At 39.5% G+C, this 17465-nt stretch overlaps 4 protein-coding genes and 1 long non-coding RNA gene across 5 annotated transcripts; 2 read left to right on the forward strand and 3 right to left on the reverse strand.

Moving 5' to 3' along the window:
* Positions 1–43: 43 nt before the first annotated feature.
* LOC148326488 (uncharacterized) lies at positions 44–4543 on the forward strand. The gene is made up of 6 exons (XM_088310198.1): positions 44–145; positions 2643–2769; positions 2947–3043; positions 3887–4006; positions 4249–4327; positions 4407–4543. Exons 2-6 carry the CDS (start codon positions 2678–2680, stop codon positions 4493–4495), a joined length of 477 nt encoding a protein of 158 aa, XP_088166324.1. The 5' UTR covers positions 44–145; positions 2643–2677; the 3' UTR covers positions 4496–4543.
* Positions 4544–5676: 1133 nt separating this feature from the next.
* Positions 5677–7304, forward strand: LOC148326489 (uncharacterized). The gene is made up of 5 exons (XM_088310197.1): positions 5677–5832; positions 6564–6660; positions 6731–6850; positions 6917–6995; positions 7104–7304. The coding sequence occupies exons 1-5, from the start codon at positions 5738–5740 to the stop codon at positions 7190–7192; spliced, it is 480 nt and encodes a 159-aa protein (XP_088166323.1). The 5' UTR covers positions 5677–5737; the 3' UTR covers positions 7193–7304.
* Positions 7305–8365: 1061 nt separating this feature from the next.
* Positions 8366–9474, reverse strand: LOC148326490 (uncharacterized). Its single transcript, XR_015846074.1, has 2 exons — positions 9351–9474; positions 8366–8936 (listed from the first exon to the last, which is right to left on the reverse strand). It is a non-coding gene; the product is annotated as an uncharacterized LOC148326490 (long non-coding RNA).
* A 237-nt stretch (positions 9475–9711) lies between these two features.
* LOC148326491 (uncharacterized) lies at positions 9712–12443 on the reverse strand. The gene is made up of 5 exons (XM_088311981.1): positions 12038–12443; positions 11846–11918; positions 11659–11775; positions 10705–10783; positions 9712–10633 (listed from the first exon to the last, which is right to left on the reverse strand). The coding sequence occupies exons 1-5, from the start codon at positions 12142–12144 to the stop codon at positions 10542–10544; spliced, it is 468 nt and encodes a 155-aa protein (XP_088168107.1). The 5' UTR covers positions 12145–12443; the 3' UTR covers positions 9712–10541.
* Positions 12444–12779: 336 nt separating this feature from the next.
* On the reverse strand, positions 12780–16872 carry metap1d (methionyl aminopeptidase type 1D (mitochondrial)). Its single transcript, XM_088311980.1, has 10 exons — positions 16752–16872; positions 16039–16205; positions 15083–15232; positions 14841–14989; positions 13950–13992; positions 13714–13877; positions 13354–13451; positions 13227–13274; positions 13075–13153; positions 12780–12987 (listed from the first exon to the last, which is right to left on the reverse strand). The coding sequence occupies exons 1-10, from the start codon at positions 16789–16791 to the stop codon at positions 12903–12905; spliced, it is 1023 nt and encodes a 340-aa protein (XP_088168106.1). The 5' UTR covers positions 16792–16872; the 3' UTR covers positions 12780–12902.
* Between the last annotated feature and the right edge of the window lie 593 nt (positions 16873–17465).

Below are 17465 nucleotides of genomic sequence, written 5' to 3' on the forward strand. Positions count from 1 at the left end.
CGGAACTGATTGGCCGCTGCGACGCGACGCGCAAAAAAGTTCCTTTTTTTTAACTACGCCAAATGGGCGAATTTTCGGTGCTTGGTTCATCCGCGCACGCCCGCGCGAACTTAATTGACTTCAATTCAATCGCCCCGACAGAAAGGTATTTGACGTTAGGAATCAGTTGTGTTCGTGTCTTTTACTATTCATGAACCCATCAACGCACGTCAGAAAACTGACGAGACAACAGCTTGACAAAGACGCGAATGGCTGGAGGAAGCTGATTGGTCGACAGGGCTCGACATGAACACGGGGCACATGTATTGTGCTTGTGTGATTTCACGCATTTATTATTATTGCAAAAAGCAACACGTTGTTATGGGCCGCCACCGCTTCCACACACATTACAATAGTATGTGTGTTAAATAATAAAAGGCTAAATTAGCCATGAGTGTGAATATGAGCGTGTATGCTTGTATCTCCATCCTGTATGCACCTTGTGATTTAATGGTTTAAAGTCCAGGGTGTACCCCGTCTTTAGGTGGGCACATGTAAATGTTATAAAGCTCTTTTTGAATTTACAGTTAGGCAAGAAGGATTGCCTTGAGTCAGGAGTATAGCCAGATTTTGTTTTTAACGTGGCAGCCATGCACACACATCATTCATGTTCTTGGAGCCACCTCTATCATCAAGAACTCTCCTGATGACTTTCTTTCAATTTTTGTTTTTATCTTGTCATATGTTTATTTATTCAATCAATCAATCAAAGAAGTCATTTTATTATCTGCGCTGACCTCATTCCATACGTTGGTCATCTGATGTGCGAATGACAGTCAAGTGTGCCAGCAGGAAGAACACGATTTTACACTTGTCGATGCGCATTGTGACATCGCGCGCAAACATATGACTGCTTAAATAACAACTCCTCTTGTACATACGTGTGTGTGCGTGTGTCATTTTCAATTCAAAGTGCTAACTGACTTTATTGGACAAGCTAACTTGCTTGTGAGCGCTTGATGAGCCATGTCATTTCTATTTGACCACTTTTAACAGCTGGTGGGCTGACGTTTTGTTTTTTTTTTCCCTCTGGTAAACATCACAAGCCCATAATTGTGTATAGCAAAGAAAAATGATAATTCAGAACCTTTCATGCAAAATGAGCCCCAAAATTGATTGTAGAATATTCTAATCATACAAATCCCAATTCCAGATTGTTGATCACCAGGAGAGACTTTGAGAGAAAAGCAACAATCAGCAATAAAAGAAAAAAAGGCAAAATAGCAAAAAGTTTGTCCAACTCACCGGCGCATTGTAGGCCATCTTGTAACGTTGACCGCCCATGACCTTTGACCTCTCAGGCTCGCTGCACCAATTCTGGTGCACTTCCAGTTTTCATTTCTTGTAATTTATCCCGATCTTGGTCATCTGTCTTGGTCTGTTTTGGCAAGTTAGAGCATTACATCGCATTTACAGCGTGAAGGCCGAAGAGTGATATCCCAAAATGTCGTTTTCCCATCCCTCATTGCTTCAGATAAAACATTTTGATGCTTTTCCGTGTCTAATCTGGAATGAACAAACAAATTCACCCGAGCCAAAAGTATGAAATGCTTCCTTTGGGGATGATACATTTGGGAGAGCAGCACCAACAATAAAAATTCACAATTTTTCACAAGTCAACAAAATATCCATGCACTGTACCCCGCAAATTCTATGAGCCATTTCTGAATAAATAAATAAAAATACAGTACAATAAATCACAGCACAAAACAACATCAAATAAAATAAAAACACCTTAAGAGTAATGAAGACAATTAGACACAAATCAATCTTACACAAACAAGGACGACTAAATAAAAAAAAAAAACTTCATTTCAATTTGATTTAAATGATACACACGCTTAGCCGGAACAAAAAACAACATGCAATATTAAGAGTTACATAATTTAATTAAAATAAATAAATAAAAAGATGAAATAACATTCATTGATTTTATCCGAGTCACGATATAGTCATGGATAAATAAATAGATTAAAAAAGCAACATTATATGGGACAAATTAAACCCAAATAATAATTCCTAATCGTGCACAATGAAAAAATATTAACTCTCCACAAATACAACCATTTATTTTTTTCAACGTCTTTTCTTTTTTTAACTGAAGATAAAAATATGATGCAGATTCCTCTAAACTTTCCTCTCCCAAAAGATTTTTTTTACCATAAAAAAGAAAAAATGCAACAATACTAAAGTAAAAAAAATAAATAAACTGGCACTTAAAGTGGCACATGCAATTCCAAACTCACGCCTTAATAAATGAACGATTTTGGAAAATAATGTACAAAATATCGCGACTGCGATTCAATTCGTCTTTGTTTTTTGTCCACTTCCCTTGCCTTATTTTATTTTTTTTAACAAACACAATCAATAAATTCATCAGTATTACAAGAAAGAAACGTAACGGACATGTCGGACAGAGATAGACAGACGGTCCGGGAGAACATAAGATCTCCGTGTCAGGTCATTTATTAATAACAATACTGTAACTGAGAGCATGCTTAAATGATTGTCAGGCCATCATTGAGGCGAGCGCGTGACCCGCATCTTCGAGCTTTATAAGAAACGGCCAGCAGGCATTTGTCCAATTGTTGCTTCTCGTCGAGATCAAGAAGAAGAAGAAAAACCTCCACCTGCCGCAATGAAGACGCTCCTTCTCTTCGCAGGAATCGTCGCCCTTGTGGCCGCCGTACCGATTCCTGTGCCATACCACGCCTTCTGCAGAACTCTCTGGTAAAAATTCACATTGATGATATACAATGCTCGTAAGCTTTGGGGTGAAATTGTAGAAATGTTGAGATTCTCCAAACTTAAGAGAAATGGCAAAAAAAACAAAAAACTTTGATGCCATTCTGTGACTCCAGTCACGGTTTGTCTCAGTTGCAATTCTGCTTGTTTTTTTTTTTTTAGGCTCTTTTCTTCCCCCTGTGCGATGGTCAGCACCAAATTGGTGCAGCAGATCCAAGCCTTCAACCCCATGTTTGGCTGCGACAAGTGTCACTACACGGTAACCTCGTTTGCGCACACGCACACGCACACGCATGTAGAGCAGCATTTGCGGCTCTTTGCGAGTTGAAGCTAATGACAAAAAAGTTCCAAGTTTGTCGAAAGATGTCACAGTATTTTTTTTTTTTTATTAAAACTACTTATTTTGAAAAAGTTTTGTGCTACAAGATATCACTTTTCGTTGTTGAAAAAAATGTGTCATGATTTAAAATTTTGAAAATAATAGTAATAATAAAGTTAAAATCCCACTAGTTTTTATACTGCGTATTACATGATATTTGCTATTTTTATTCAACAAAAGAAACCTAAAAAATTGGAAGGTTACAGGATATCAGTCTTGAAATTGAAACTTATCACAGCATTTTATGAGTAGAAATTAAAAAAAAAAATGTTCCAAGTATCATTCTACATTTTAAGCAATTTTTTAAAGTTGAATATTCCAAAATATTGTCCATTTTAAGACAAATACATTGTTTTTAAATAAAAACATTGTGATCCGTTTAAATCTTACAAGATATGACTTCCGTTTTGCTTTGTCACGTCAACACCAAGTTGAGCTGAATACATTCAACTGCTCAGCATATCGTCACTGTCGTGCGAAAAACACTTTTTTTTGTATTTTCACAATAATGAAGTTTTCTGCGATAAGAATCGCATCAACATGAATATTTGAAAAAAAAAGACAAATTGGACTTGCATGTTTTTTACGGCGACAATATGTTGTCCGCCATTATACTGCACTGTTTCACAAACGCAACATGAGTGGCGCTCCTCAGAAAATGATTTGATAAAATCCATATTCAATCAAATTTCCACTGAATTTGCCATCAATTTGTTCCCCCAGCTGGTCGCTGGGACTCCTTTGGCCCTCACCGCCAACCACTCTTCCACCGACGGTCTGGCAGTTGAGAACATCACCTTCACCTTCAGCCCCACCGTGATGACGGGCGGATGCCGCGTGACGGTGAGTCCGCCCACTCTTGCCTTTCAGTAATTAACACCATCCCAAAGGTTAGCCCCTACATGGTACAAGATGACGTCAAACCACTACTTATTTCTACAGGAAGCTCCACAACCAAATAATCTGTTAAGACGTTTATTAATAAGGGTGATGTTGTAATGAGACATTCAAGTGTTTTAGGATCACTTTGGTGAATCGTAAACACTCAAAGTTGAAGACGTGTTTTTTGTGGGGTTTGTTCCCAGGGCCAGTCCACCTCTCTGGGATTCACCAGCCTTCTGGACAACGGCCTCAACTACTGCAACCTCTACGATTTGCTCTCAGGTCAAGCCCTTCACATGCAGTGGATACATAGTTTAAGCAATGCAATGCTAATGCTAATGTGTTTTTAATTTGACTTTAGCGAGCGGAATGGCCAGCGGACCAGGCTTCATGGAGATGACCAACGAGTGGGCTTGCCTGGGCTACGGACTCGCCTCCTGCAAAGCCTGAAAAGAAAGAAAAATAAAGAAACAATAAACTTATTCTGACTTTAAAGCATTCAAATCGTTGCCTACGTTTGCTGATGATTTTAAACTCTCTGGCGCCTTCTAGTGTCAGAAAGATGAATATGTTTGTGAATTAAAGACTGTCCAAACTCACAGGCCGCATCCTCCGAAGGTCACATTTTCTTTTTCTCTCGATTTCACGGCGTCATTTCCGGTATGACGAACGCACGTGGTTTTTCAATTCTCGAAAGACAATTTTCAGGCTGGGTCCTTCGATGCCTTCAATGGCTCCTCCTCATGCATCTTACATGGCTCGCATAAATCGTTTCGAATTTGGACATGTTTAGTCACTTGCCGGAAGTGACGTCACGATGCCGAAAAACGAGGCATTCGGAGGACGCAGCTGTTAATTTGGACACAGCCACATCCTCTTTCCTGCTCCTTTAGCACTTCTACTACTTTCTCCTGCATGCAGAAACATGTACACGTTTAATGGAAATTATGAATTATTAATAAAAATCACGATTATGACTGATAAACACGTTGCTTAGTTCGAGCTTCTGTGCCCGAGTGGCAAACTATGAAAAAAGGGAATACTGCTTGATAAGAGGATTACATAAAACATATCATTTCTATTTTACTAAATATGTTATACCTGGTTACATATATCAGGTACCAATAGTGGGGAAAAAATCTACAAAATAATTTTTTTTTACAAAGGTGACGTGATAGAAAGAAAAAAAAACTTTTAATCCACTAGCAAAGATAGCTAGATGACGCAAAGTTCTTTTTTTTTCAAGGGAATGATTTATTTATTTATTTTTAATATGCTTCAAGACAGTTTGGTATTACAAGATAAATAATAACCAAAAAATGAAGGTCAAAGGCGAGCAAAAAAATAAATGGGATCACAGTTATACTCTACAGCGTGGGTACATTCATAGTTTTGTGTTTGAAATCTTTTGAGACAACAGTGCTGGAACTTTTCTGCCAAATCTTGATTCCTTTCATGACTTTGGAACTCTAAAACTTTTAATCGAGTCGGCCAGTGCACGATTTCTCTTTTATTTGCTGGCCATGATAAACAGGCACCATCGGAACAAGACGGCCACGTTGGGTCATCAGAGCTCATCCAATCGATTGTCAGGCTGCCTTTGAGCCGAGCGCATGACCCAATGCGGCCGGTCCTGTATAAGAGGGCAAACGGCCAACATTTGTCCCACAAGAACTTCCTGCAGCAGCCAGCATGAAGACGCTCGTTCTGGTCGCCGGGCTGGTCCTGTTTGTGTCTGCCGTGCCCGTTCCCGGGCCCACCTACCACGCCTTTTGCAGAACTCTCTGGTAAGTGGCATTTTAGACCAAAGGATGGTGGGCAAACTATTGCACGGAAGGCCCGCGGCTTTCGGGTTGAGATAACCTTTACAGCACATTTTATATTCAAATCAGTCCGATTGGGCCAAGATTCCAAATTGTCACTTTTGTTAACACTTAATCAGCGATGTCCCTAATTTTGAAGGCGATTTAAAAAACGTTGTAACTTTTTTTTTTTGAGCACATCAGGGTTTTTGAGATGTTTTCGTTTTTAAGTTGGATCTATAAAAGCTTGCGCAATACTGATTTTACCATGTGTTGTAATTTATAGCTATGACATTTGAGAAAATAAATCACGTTGAATTTTGCGTTCTATATTACCGTATTACATTATTCATTTTTTTGTTATTACGAAGACCTGAGAAAAAAACACGAGTGGATTCACTATCACTGCAAAACATTCATCAAACTCACCCCAACTTACTAACATCTCGGATTTAAAATTTCGTAAACATTTCAGGAGAGTTTAACAGTATCGCAAATGTTTTTTTTCCTTTGAACTAATTAAAGAAAATTTGAACAAACTATTTTCCTTAACACCAACATCCCATCAATTTGTTGTGTACAATAAACATAATTTATAATGAGTATATTTATATCGCTTCGGTCGATCGGACACAAATCATAATTAACTCATCCAAACTTTAAAATGAAAGTTGTTTTATCCAACAGCAAATGTGACATCATCTCTGCTCCTCTAGGCTCTTTCCGTCAACTTGTGCGGAGGTCAACACCAAATTGGTGCAGCAGATCCAAGCGTTCAACCCGATGTTTGGCTGTGCCAAGTGTCACTACATGGTAAAGTTGTTTTGGCGTCAGAAAAGCATTTCAAGAAATTCAATCAACACATTTCAAAATGTTCCTCCAGCTGGTGGCCAGCACTCCTCTGGGTCTCACCGCCAACCACACGTCGGTGGACGGGCTCAAAGCGGAGAACATCACTTTCACCTTCAGCTCTACCGTGATGACCGCCGGCTGCCGGGTGACTGTGAGACGAAACTTTACAGAATAGCACTCGTCTTTTTTTCTTCTTCATCTCCTTTTTTTTTTTTAGGGCCAATCCACTTCTCTGGGATTCACCAGCCTTCTGGACGACGGCCTCAACTACTGCAACCTCTACGATCTGCTCTCAGGTGAGCTCCCTTTGTACAAGAAATGTGATTTTTTATGCTAATGATAATACTAATGGTTTGTGTTGTTGCTGTTTTTTTTTTTTTTTTTTTTAACTTATTCCCGCTCAGCAAGCGGACTGAACAGCGGTCCAGGCTTCATGGAGATGACCAACGAATGGGCTTGCCTGGGCTATGGACTTGCTACTTGCAATGTGTGAAAAAAAAATTAAGAAAGAAAGAATTTTTTTTTTGTTGCATTTTAACTACATCATAAAAAATATGACTGACAATGTATTCTGTCTTTTAAATAATAAAGTTTTACTTGCTAAAGTCGTAAATTTCTGCATTTTTGACTTTGTTATAATCACTCTGGCGCCATCTTGTGGTTAGTTGCGGGATACAGTATTTATTATTTTTATATTTGTATTTATTTTATTTATCTCTTTATTTGTATTAAATGGCCCAAACAAAAATTGCAACACACAACAAAAGTTAATAAAAATAATTCTACAGAGGAGGCTCCCGGGCTTCTTTATATGCCGTTTTTCATTTCGGGACATTTATTTGCCACCTCTTAATAAAGTAAAACTATATCTATTGTTATTAATTAATCATCATTTAATTATTTTAACAGCAATTTCCTATAATACATATTTCAAAACCAGAAAACAAAATATTCCGATTTGACTTTTAAACAGTTTGTGTGACTAAATGAGCGCGATGAGGTACAGTGAAACAGTAAAACACGTTTATTATTATTTTATTGACCTCATGGTAGGTCAAAGCTTATGCGAGCGAACATTCATATATTTATTTATTTTCCCAAGATCTTGCGGCCACCACTGTGGAACAAGATTAATCTGTTACTCATGAGACAACGTGAGGGGGAGTTTTTGCTCTTTGTTTCTTTAGAGTCCAAAGTAAATTGATTTGTGTTTTTCAATCAACTGTCGAGCAGCAATCAATTAACTTTACTTAGCGCATGCGGACATGCTCTCATTACACAGCACAAAATGTACTGTACCATTTCATTGATTTCATTTGAGTTGATCTACTGATCATTTTGAGGGGTAAGTCAACTCCAATTCTTTTCCCTCAACTTTATTTTGCCACTTCCTGGCGTCTGAAAATGACATCACAATGGCTCAGGGTTGAGGTAACGACCAATCCTGGCCTGCTTGCAAATGTCAAATGACCAAACTCCGAAAAACACGTGAGCCGTGATTGCTCGTTAGCTGAGCCCTGAGCACCTGCAATGGCAGCAAATGGCAAAATAGCCGCCTGAGATGGATACAAAAATTAATATTTCACAAATGCAATATTAATCCGAATGTCGTGTTTCGACGAGTGAAAGGCCAACTTCCCCTTAAGCTTGATTTTTTTTTGAATATATATATATATTTTTTGCAAGATTTTCTTTTATTTTTGCTTGCTTCATGCAAGCCCATCATTTGTCTGAGACATTTAGACATCTTTTCGAGCAGCATCGTCAGATGCGGCTTGCCGAAGACATGACGAACATCATCAATTCATCTTAAACCGCTTGATGACAGCTGAAACATTCATTATACTATGTGATTAAAAACAAAAACAAAAACGTTCTTTTTTTGCTCGTGTACAGTAAAGGCCACAGAGAAGCTGCACATGATTTCCTCTCATCTTTGCTAACATCAATTTCCTCAGTCTACATTTTGCAATTTTGCAAACATTCTCCACACACTTCAAACTAGCAGAAGGAAGTCCAATTTGATGTCCTTTTACTTTACTTGGCGTATCAAATCCTTCCGGAAAAAAGATGTGCTGAGTCGACCTGACGGGACGATGAGCTTCCTTCAGGTCACCACAAAAAACAAAGAGCACATAAAGAGAATAGCCACGGTTCCTCAGAAATGGCCTCCACATGTGACTTGCGTGATGTCCATCATGCTTTATTCGCCTCGGATTGCATTTGGGGCGGAAAATCTGCATGAGCCATGAAAGGGCATTCACACAGTAATACCATTACCAGGTAATTAATGCGGAACTTCAACAATACACACACGATCAACGACAAAGGAGGTCAAGGGGTGCGGAGGAGAGGTCACGTGGTTTGAATTTTGGTCGGCGAGGTGCAGGTCAGCAGTTACCTCTCGCCTCCCTCAAAAGCCTGATACTGTTTACCTCCTATTTGAATTGTCTACGTGTTATACTGTGGCAGTGAACAAAACAAATGTCACTTTTTGTATTTAACTACGACATAGCGTTGCCTTTGGAAAGTCTGCTAGCTTAATGCTAACAAACAATGCAAAACGGCATTGAGGTGCTAATAGCGTAGGGCGTTAGAACGCTTTAAGCAATATATAATATTTGAACTGTGGTCACTGTAAGAATACTCACCGGATTATATTCTTTAGCTTCTGCTCAAAAATGACGAATGCTACGGCATCTTATTGAGTCCCTTCAAGTAGTTGAGTGAACTGCCTGATTTGTGTCGATGTAATTGTATTGCACTGCCCCCCAGTGGCCAAGTCATGCACAACAGAAGGCACCAATGAACTATTTAACACTTTGTATTGTGTTTATTAATTACGTTACTTCAGATGATGGCTGGATGGATGGATTAGTATAGGTGTTGTTTTTTAAGTACAACATAATGGCAATTATTTTCCATATATATATATATATATATAACATTTTCAATGTGGTCATGGAACAAATTAAATTTGCATCTCAAGATTTCAAGGCACCACTTTATTTATGTATCCTGGAAGAACTTTAATAATTACATATTTTTGTTTGTAGAAGCTCGTGGCAGATTGGATCAAATGCACAACTTTAAGCGAGAACAACTGCATGACTGCCTCATGAGACACACAAATGTTTTGTTGCGAGTCATTTTGTAACAGTTATCAACGTTCCTTTTATTGAACAAATGGATGAATTGCAGATCCAGCAGATGATGTTAGTCCATAAAAAATGCTAAGTATCATGATAAAACAAACAACAGAGGATGCGAGCACATTTTTTTTAGAATCACATAAAAAAAGAGTGAAGTGTGTCAATCAATTTGGCCTTTTAGTTTAGAAGACTTAACCCATTAAAAATGTGGAATTCAAAATTTCCTTCTGTAAAATCCAATTTTTGTCAGACATTTTTTGATTCGTGTGTCCTGTGGCACTTTTAAGGCCTTTAAGGCACTCTTTCCCAACTTTTATTTCACCTACGCACATACAATATTTTACAGAAGGAAAATCTCACATTACACCACCAAACAAACATATCACAACAAGTGTATTCGCAAATGAATCAATTTACTCACAACCTCACTTAAAGTGAAATTTGGGCACAAAATTGAGCACAAAGTAGATCCTGCATACTAGCAGAAAGCCATGACCTATTAGTTGTACGGTATGAAAAGCAACAGGTGGATACACAGATTTATTGTGCTTACTGCCATCTAGTGGAAGAACACTGAATTGTTCTGCCTGCCTCTATACATCATGCGCATAGAAAAGAGGGAACATCATTGCTTTTTGCTTTTTTTTTTCATTCTGATTAGTGGCAAATGCAACGCAAACATTTCCCGACTCAAATGCTTTTGCAGGCTGAGAGTCCGTAACCCAGGCACAGCCATTCGTTGGTGAACTCGGTGAAGCCCGGAGCCTTGGCGAGGCCGCTTCCTGCGCAGACAGGAAATGGGAGCGATCAGAAAAGAGATTGGCGGGTAAACATGAAGGTGAGAAAAGCCTACCTTGTATCACGTTGCGCAGATTGCAATAGTTGGTGCCGTTATCGAACAGGCTGGACCAAAAGGCGGACGTTGACACGCCCTGAAACAAAGTCACAATTGAAGTGAGTTTTTGCATCCATACTAAAGGTGCTCAACGTGTGGTACGAGGACCACGAGTGGTACGCTGGTTCTCTCTCTAGCGGTCCACCAGAATCACTGTTTGAAATGTTTGAACTGTGGATCATGTTATAGAATATTCTGTGCATTTAAACTGTTTCTAATCCAGTGCAGTACATTTATGAAGTACAGTTCAGTTGGATTTTATGTTTAAGTACAATACATTTACATTTCATCTTCTAGAACATAACATTTAAACAGGCACAATATTTCTGCATGTTTAAAGTGTGCCCTTTCTCTATTATGGCGCAGCTGCAGCTGGGACGTGGTGGCACCTTGATTTTCGCAAAGGTTTTCTTTTCATGGGCCAAAACGAGGCGCTGTAAAAGGCGACCGGGTGGACTCTCATTTTGTATGCGAAATATTTTCTTGGACGGGTTGTGTCATTGCAACCTGTGATACAATGACAATAAAGCTATTCTGATTTAGAGGTGTCATGCATATTTTCACGCAAAGAAAGTTGAAATGAGGTACTGTACACTGTAACGCTTCACAGTTTTGCTTGGTTCTTGAAGCGTGGTTTAAATTTGCTAGCGATCAGATGAAATCTATCGGAGAAATTTTTGAATGTTTTTTTTTTTTAGGACAGTTGGAAATAGCCAAAAAGTCTCTTAAAATGTCCGCATTATAACAAAATGTATTTTCTGACGTGGACTTTTTTTGTAGGTCAATCGTGTTAAATACATTTTATGTTGCTTGCTGAATTAACATTTTTGAAAAATTCCAGAGGGCGCTACTGAGCCAGTTTGCAATCTATAGAAATGCAGCAGCAAAAAAAAAAAAAGTCATGTGACTTACATCCACGCGGCATCCTAGACTCATGGCGGTGGACGATATGGTAAAGTTGACGCTTTCCACCTGACCTACTGCAGACGTGTGGTTGGCCCGGATTAACAACGGCGTCACGGGGCCCAGCTGGATTAAAAACACACACTCGGAAATGATATTCATCCTCACCACCACGAGCTCATCCTTCATTTCTTACCTTGTAGGAGCCCATGGCTTTTATTTGAGTCACAATGGCGAGGTTGGCCTGACTACACGGCACGCCCAGCAGCCTGGAGGGATTAAACGGGATTTACTCATCTGTGTAATCCGGGATTATGATTGCAATTATTTTTGCACCCAAATACCTGCTCCAAGCTTCATTACAAAGGGAAAGGTCACAAAATCTTACCAGACGATCTTGCAGAAGGCGTGCGACGGGTCAGTGGGGGCGCCATGCGTAAAAACGCACAAACCTAAAATGAGGACCAGAGCAGCAAATTTGATTTTAGCAGACATGGCGGCAAAAAGAAAAGAAATCAATCATAAATTGTGGTCCGAGTGCGGCGGTGGCGGTTTGTGTGGGAATGTCGGCGGCCGAGTGGGGCTTTTAAAGAACATAGTTGGTGAGGAAGGTCACGTGGCAAGCGAGCAAAAAGGGATTCGCATGACACTTCATGGTGCATGCTTGCATTTGGAACGCGTTATACAAGCGCAAAAACAGACGCAGGCATTCAGAAAACTATTTATTGTGCACACGGCATCAGTGGCGAGTGGCTCATTGCTAAAAGTTGCTTACAAAAGCAAAACGTCACAAGTGAAAACTGCCATCGTTGGTGCACTCACATTTCCTCCTTCCTTACCAAACATCTTTTTTTGCACTACAATATAGACGAGGTCTTTTGAGATTTTTTTTAAACAACTAAAGGAATTAGAATCAAAATATGACGCATGTTAAAATCAAAGTAAGAGTCAGAAAAATGAACAAAGATTGTTATTTTATTAAAAAGAGATAAGGAGTGTCCTAATGGAGCTATTTCCACACTGGTGGCAGCGGTTGCTGTAAGAAATTGAGGTTGAGGAAGAAGGATGCAAAAATGACGGTTGAAAATCACTCCATTGAGGAGGAGGTGAAAAAATGTTGGCGCGTGTCCAAGGATGTGAAACATATTTATTCACGTGTTGTCTTACGGCTGGCAATTCACAGTTTTTTTCCCCCATGTGTGTCCATGTAAACAGTTTCTGTCAGTTGAGTTTCACACAAAAATCTCTTCAGCTCAATGATTGTCCTCTTCTGGCAATTTGGTGAGAATTTCCACTCCGTCAGACGTGATGACGACCGTGTGTTCAAACTGAGCCGATCTGCATGAGCGGAGAAAAAAGCTAAATCGCAGCGAGACATCGGTAAGATTTTGATGACCGAAATAGAAAGGCAAAATCAACACGGACCTTTTATCGTCGGCAGAAACCGCCGTCCACTTATCCTTGAGGATTTTAAACTCTGCAGAGCCCTCCATCAGAATGGGTTCTGGCAAAGAAAGCGACGCCAGCACGTCAGTCACCCGGATGGGATCAGCACAATAAATGGCTCGTCGCCTCACCTATTGTGAAAGTCATCCCTTCCTCCATGCTCATGTCATTGTCATTGGCTGCAAAGAAAGACGGGGAGCACCGCCGCGGATGTTGAGAAACACAAAAACAAACAAACACGCAACGACGTCTCCTCACCATGGTGCCAGATCTCAGGATGGCAATGAAAGTAGGAGCCGATTCCATGGCCGATGAAATAAGGGCACACTTGGAAGCCGTGAGCGGCAGCGATTTCACTGCGACAAAGCACAAACATTTCAATTTAGTTGAAAAAAACCAAAACAACAACTTTCCATTAACAATTAAAAATAAATAAAAAAGTTGAAAAAAAAGTAGAACGAATACCAAAATTAAAAGCTAAACAAAAACTTAAGTGAAGCATTTTCCTAAAAACTCAAAGTAAGTAAATCAAATAAACCACCGCTGAAAGCTAATGAAATCTTGAACAAAATGAAAACGACCAATCAAAACTCAACCTATTCTAATCCCGCTGCGTACCTAATCGTGTTTCCGATAACGCAAAGCTGCGCACCCGGCTTGCAGGCGGCGATGGCGTCATCTCTGCATCGCTTTGCCGTTTCCACCAGTCGCCGCCCGACCTCATCCACCTCGCCGACAAAGAAGGTTTCCGACGTGTCGCCGTGGTAACCATCCAAGTACACCTGTTGGGGAAAGGGCGGAATGATCACGGCGATCCAACCGATCACAGCGGGATGTATCCTTGTTCGACTTACGCTGACATCAATGTTGATGATATCGCCATCTTGAAGAGGCCGACTGCAGGCATATTAATAAAGGATGAAAGATCTTCTCATTTGCAATAACACGAATGACGAGACCGGATGTCATCCCTCACACACGTGCACTCAGCTATGTGGGGTCGTCGGCGACATAATTCAGGATCACCAAAATTTCAGACTTTGCATGATTGTTTGTGAAGGCACAATGCTTCACTCAGTTCTTTGATGGGATCTCACAAGACTGAAGTGTGCCGAATATTATGGCGCTAGCATGCTTTAATACTGTAATACTCTAAAACTGTGTTTCCCAACATTTTCAGCCAAAGTACAATTTTTAGATACGGAAAAATGTCACAGCGCAGCAAAAATGAATCACGGTGACCTATATTCCAAAATACTTTTCAATGATGATGCCAAGCATTGCGCTACATTACATCTTTATCAAAGATATGAAGAGGTAAATCCGACACGCCCGCGTGTGTGCCTCTGGTGACGCTAAGCTAGGAAGGTCAAAGTCGCAAATTTCTTGTGTGGGGTGTGGAAGGCAAGAAAACAAAAGAAAAAACTGCTTTTTTCCTCCGCCACATGTGACATAAACTAGATACAAGTACAGGCTCAGATAATGGCTGGTTAGATGAAGGTTAATTACGCACTTGCTGCCATCTAGTGGACGACCATTGAACTGTTTTGACTATTAAAGTAAGTCACTGGCAAAAATAGTTCAAGATTAAAAAAAAAAATAATAATAATTATCTGAAGACCTCTTGCTCTAGTTGGGAATCACTGCAATAAAATCATACTTTTTTTGTGCATTTGTGACAAATTTTCACTTCCAGGAATACTTGAAAAACATGTCAAGGATTTAAGTGATCACATTTTTTTTACCTGTCTGGTATGCCATGACACACCACATTGTTGACTGACGTACAAACGGATTTTGGGAAACCTCCGTATCTGAGAGGCGACGGGTAAGCGTTGTGCCGGATCGTCTCCTGATGTACAAAGAAGTCGACTTCATCGGTTGTCATACCAACCTGAAATCAAAGCGCATCACACTGTCTTTATTTCTTTCTTTTTGAATGACAAAGCAACAAACAAGAAGTGTGTGCGTGCAAGTCTACGCTTACTTTCAGACTTTGCCCGGCGAGTAGCAGCACATGTCGAGCGAGCTGGCAAGCTCTGGCGAGGCCTTCGATTTGCTCTGCATTTTTGATTTCGATATAGTCGGGCCATTCTGGGACCAGCCCGATACCAACATAATCTGGCCGTTCAATGTGCTTTTAGCAGGAGAGGAGAGAAAACAGCGGGTCACATTTTTTTTTGTCCACAAAGTCACATTAAATATGGATGGCCTATTCATAAACAAATTGTTAATTGTTAAGAAAAAATTCAGGGAACTATTGATTTGCTTTCTTTTAACTTTGTAAGACATGCTGATGACCGTCCACTTTTTGTGTTGCGAATCTGAAAAGGTGTTTTATAAATGAACATAAACTGACAGGCATTTCACCTTAGTTAAGAGTTGGACTTTGTATTTTTTAAATTTTAATGCCAATAAAATGCTGTGCATATCAATTAAGTCTATTGGTTCCAAATATCTGTTATTGGCCTCCTTGACTACTAATAACATCAGGTAACAGCAAATTCTAATCAGAGATGAATGTATGAGTCCCTAGACATATTTTTGATGCTGATTTGTAAAAAATATTTACTGGTACTTTTTTCCTAACACATCAGTTTTTGAGATTGTTTTTTTTTTTTTTTTAGTTTGACAGAAAAGCTTGCACAATATGGAATTCAACATCAGTTCTAATTGATAGAAATTATGTTTCAAAAATAAAATCCACCTGTTGCCCACCCGAACTTTTAATTCATAAATACATACATATATTTTTTTCCTGCTCGAGAAAAAAACGGGGGCACATTTAGAATTACCACAAGAAATAACCTCCACAATGATTAATTTACATCTTTGATGTACAAAATTGGTGAAAATTTGTCAATGAGTGTAATTGCAGTATCGGTATTATTAAAACCCTTATCTTTATATTTAATTGGATAATTGAAAAAAAAAAGTCGCTACCTTGGGTACAGCATAAGCAGGCCTGACAGTCGCTGGACGAACAACATTGTGTGAATGAGATTTCATCCACTTCCTCCAAAAGAAGCGACGATGTGGGTGACACAGCCTCACCGTGGGGGACCTGCACGGATCAAAACCACAAACTCGTCCAAGGACACCAGCCAGTCCTGCAAGAAGGCAAAGCAAATCTTTGGTTTGGGACTATCATGACTGTAGACTTCTCCTACCTCCATACGAACCTGCTCAGCTAAACAAGTTCAGATTTGACACCAAGGACATTTGCGAGTAAAATGAAACGAGATGATCATTATTTCATTTTGTGGCATTTTTTCCCTTAATGCAATATTTTGTATGTGTCATCTTCAACATAAATGAAGATTGGAAACACTACCTGACGAGTATCTAGTTAGTGGCACGATAATAAGTTATAAAATAAGTGTGAGATAATGTGTAAGTGGAACAGGCTTTCATTGGCAAAAGAGGTGTGATATGTTATTGATTCAAGCTAAAAGTGAACATTCCAAATATTATGCAAGCAGTCAGAATGTGTATACCAAGACATGTTCCCTTCTGTGGTTTAATGGACTTCGTTTGCTAAGCAGGCGATAATTCCCTCCAGCTAGCACACATAAAAAACGAAAGAGAGTTGTTCCACATGCAATTCACTCAAGTACTTTGTTTACCTAAGCGTGTGACCTGTTTAAGTCACCTACCAGATCTTGTTACAAATCCCGCAGAGCAGTAGGACGCCATTACTGGACGCGTCACGTGGTACAGTCATCATGTGACGTGAGAGAGCCAATCAGCGACGAGACGACGGGAGACGCAGTTTGGCTCTAAATGAAAATGTTTCAAAGAATTTTTTTGCAACAAGATGGTACGCATTTTTAATGGTTTTGTAGGCAAGGCAAGGCAAGGCAGATTTGTTTACAAGCAAAGACATATTACCAAGGCTTTTTTTTTTTTAAAGATGCTCTTACTGGATAAGTTTCTCCTGGTCTGCCCGGAGCATGAAATAAAGACAATTTATTACCATCCAATATATGAAGTTAAACTTAAGTTCTAAAATGTACATGAAATGTGAAGTGTTCCACAGTTAGTAATTTTGTTTTGCGTTTCCTGGCCACTGCAGCTGGTGAATAATTAGCAACAGAGATTTTATGTACTTCTATGTTCCTCATAACTGTTGCAAAATTCCGCATCAGGCTTTTTCTGTGTTAACAAAAAAATGAAATAGAAAGTAACACTCCTCTTCTAAATATGAGAGGGCTCATTCCGGTTTACAACACAATAAACCTTCTCGATTTACTCTGAACACTTCCTGCTGTTTCTACAAACCGAGACAATGAAGAAAAAATACATTTGGTCCAATAGTTGCACACACAACTCAGACATCAAATTGGCCACGTTTTCAGATTCACATATTG

Source organism: Idiotropiscis lumnitzeri, chromosome 12 (assembly GCF_059441095.1).
Source record: "Idiotropiscis lumnitzeri isolate Australia: NSW breed Sydney's pygmy pipehorse chromosome 12, RoL_Ilum_1.0, whole genome shotgun sequence".
NCBI lineage: Eukaryota > Metazoa > Chordata > Actinopteri > Syngnathiformes > Syngnathidae > Idiotropiscis > Idiotropiscis lumnitzeri.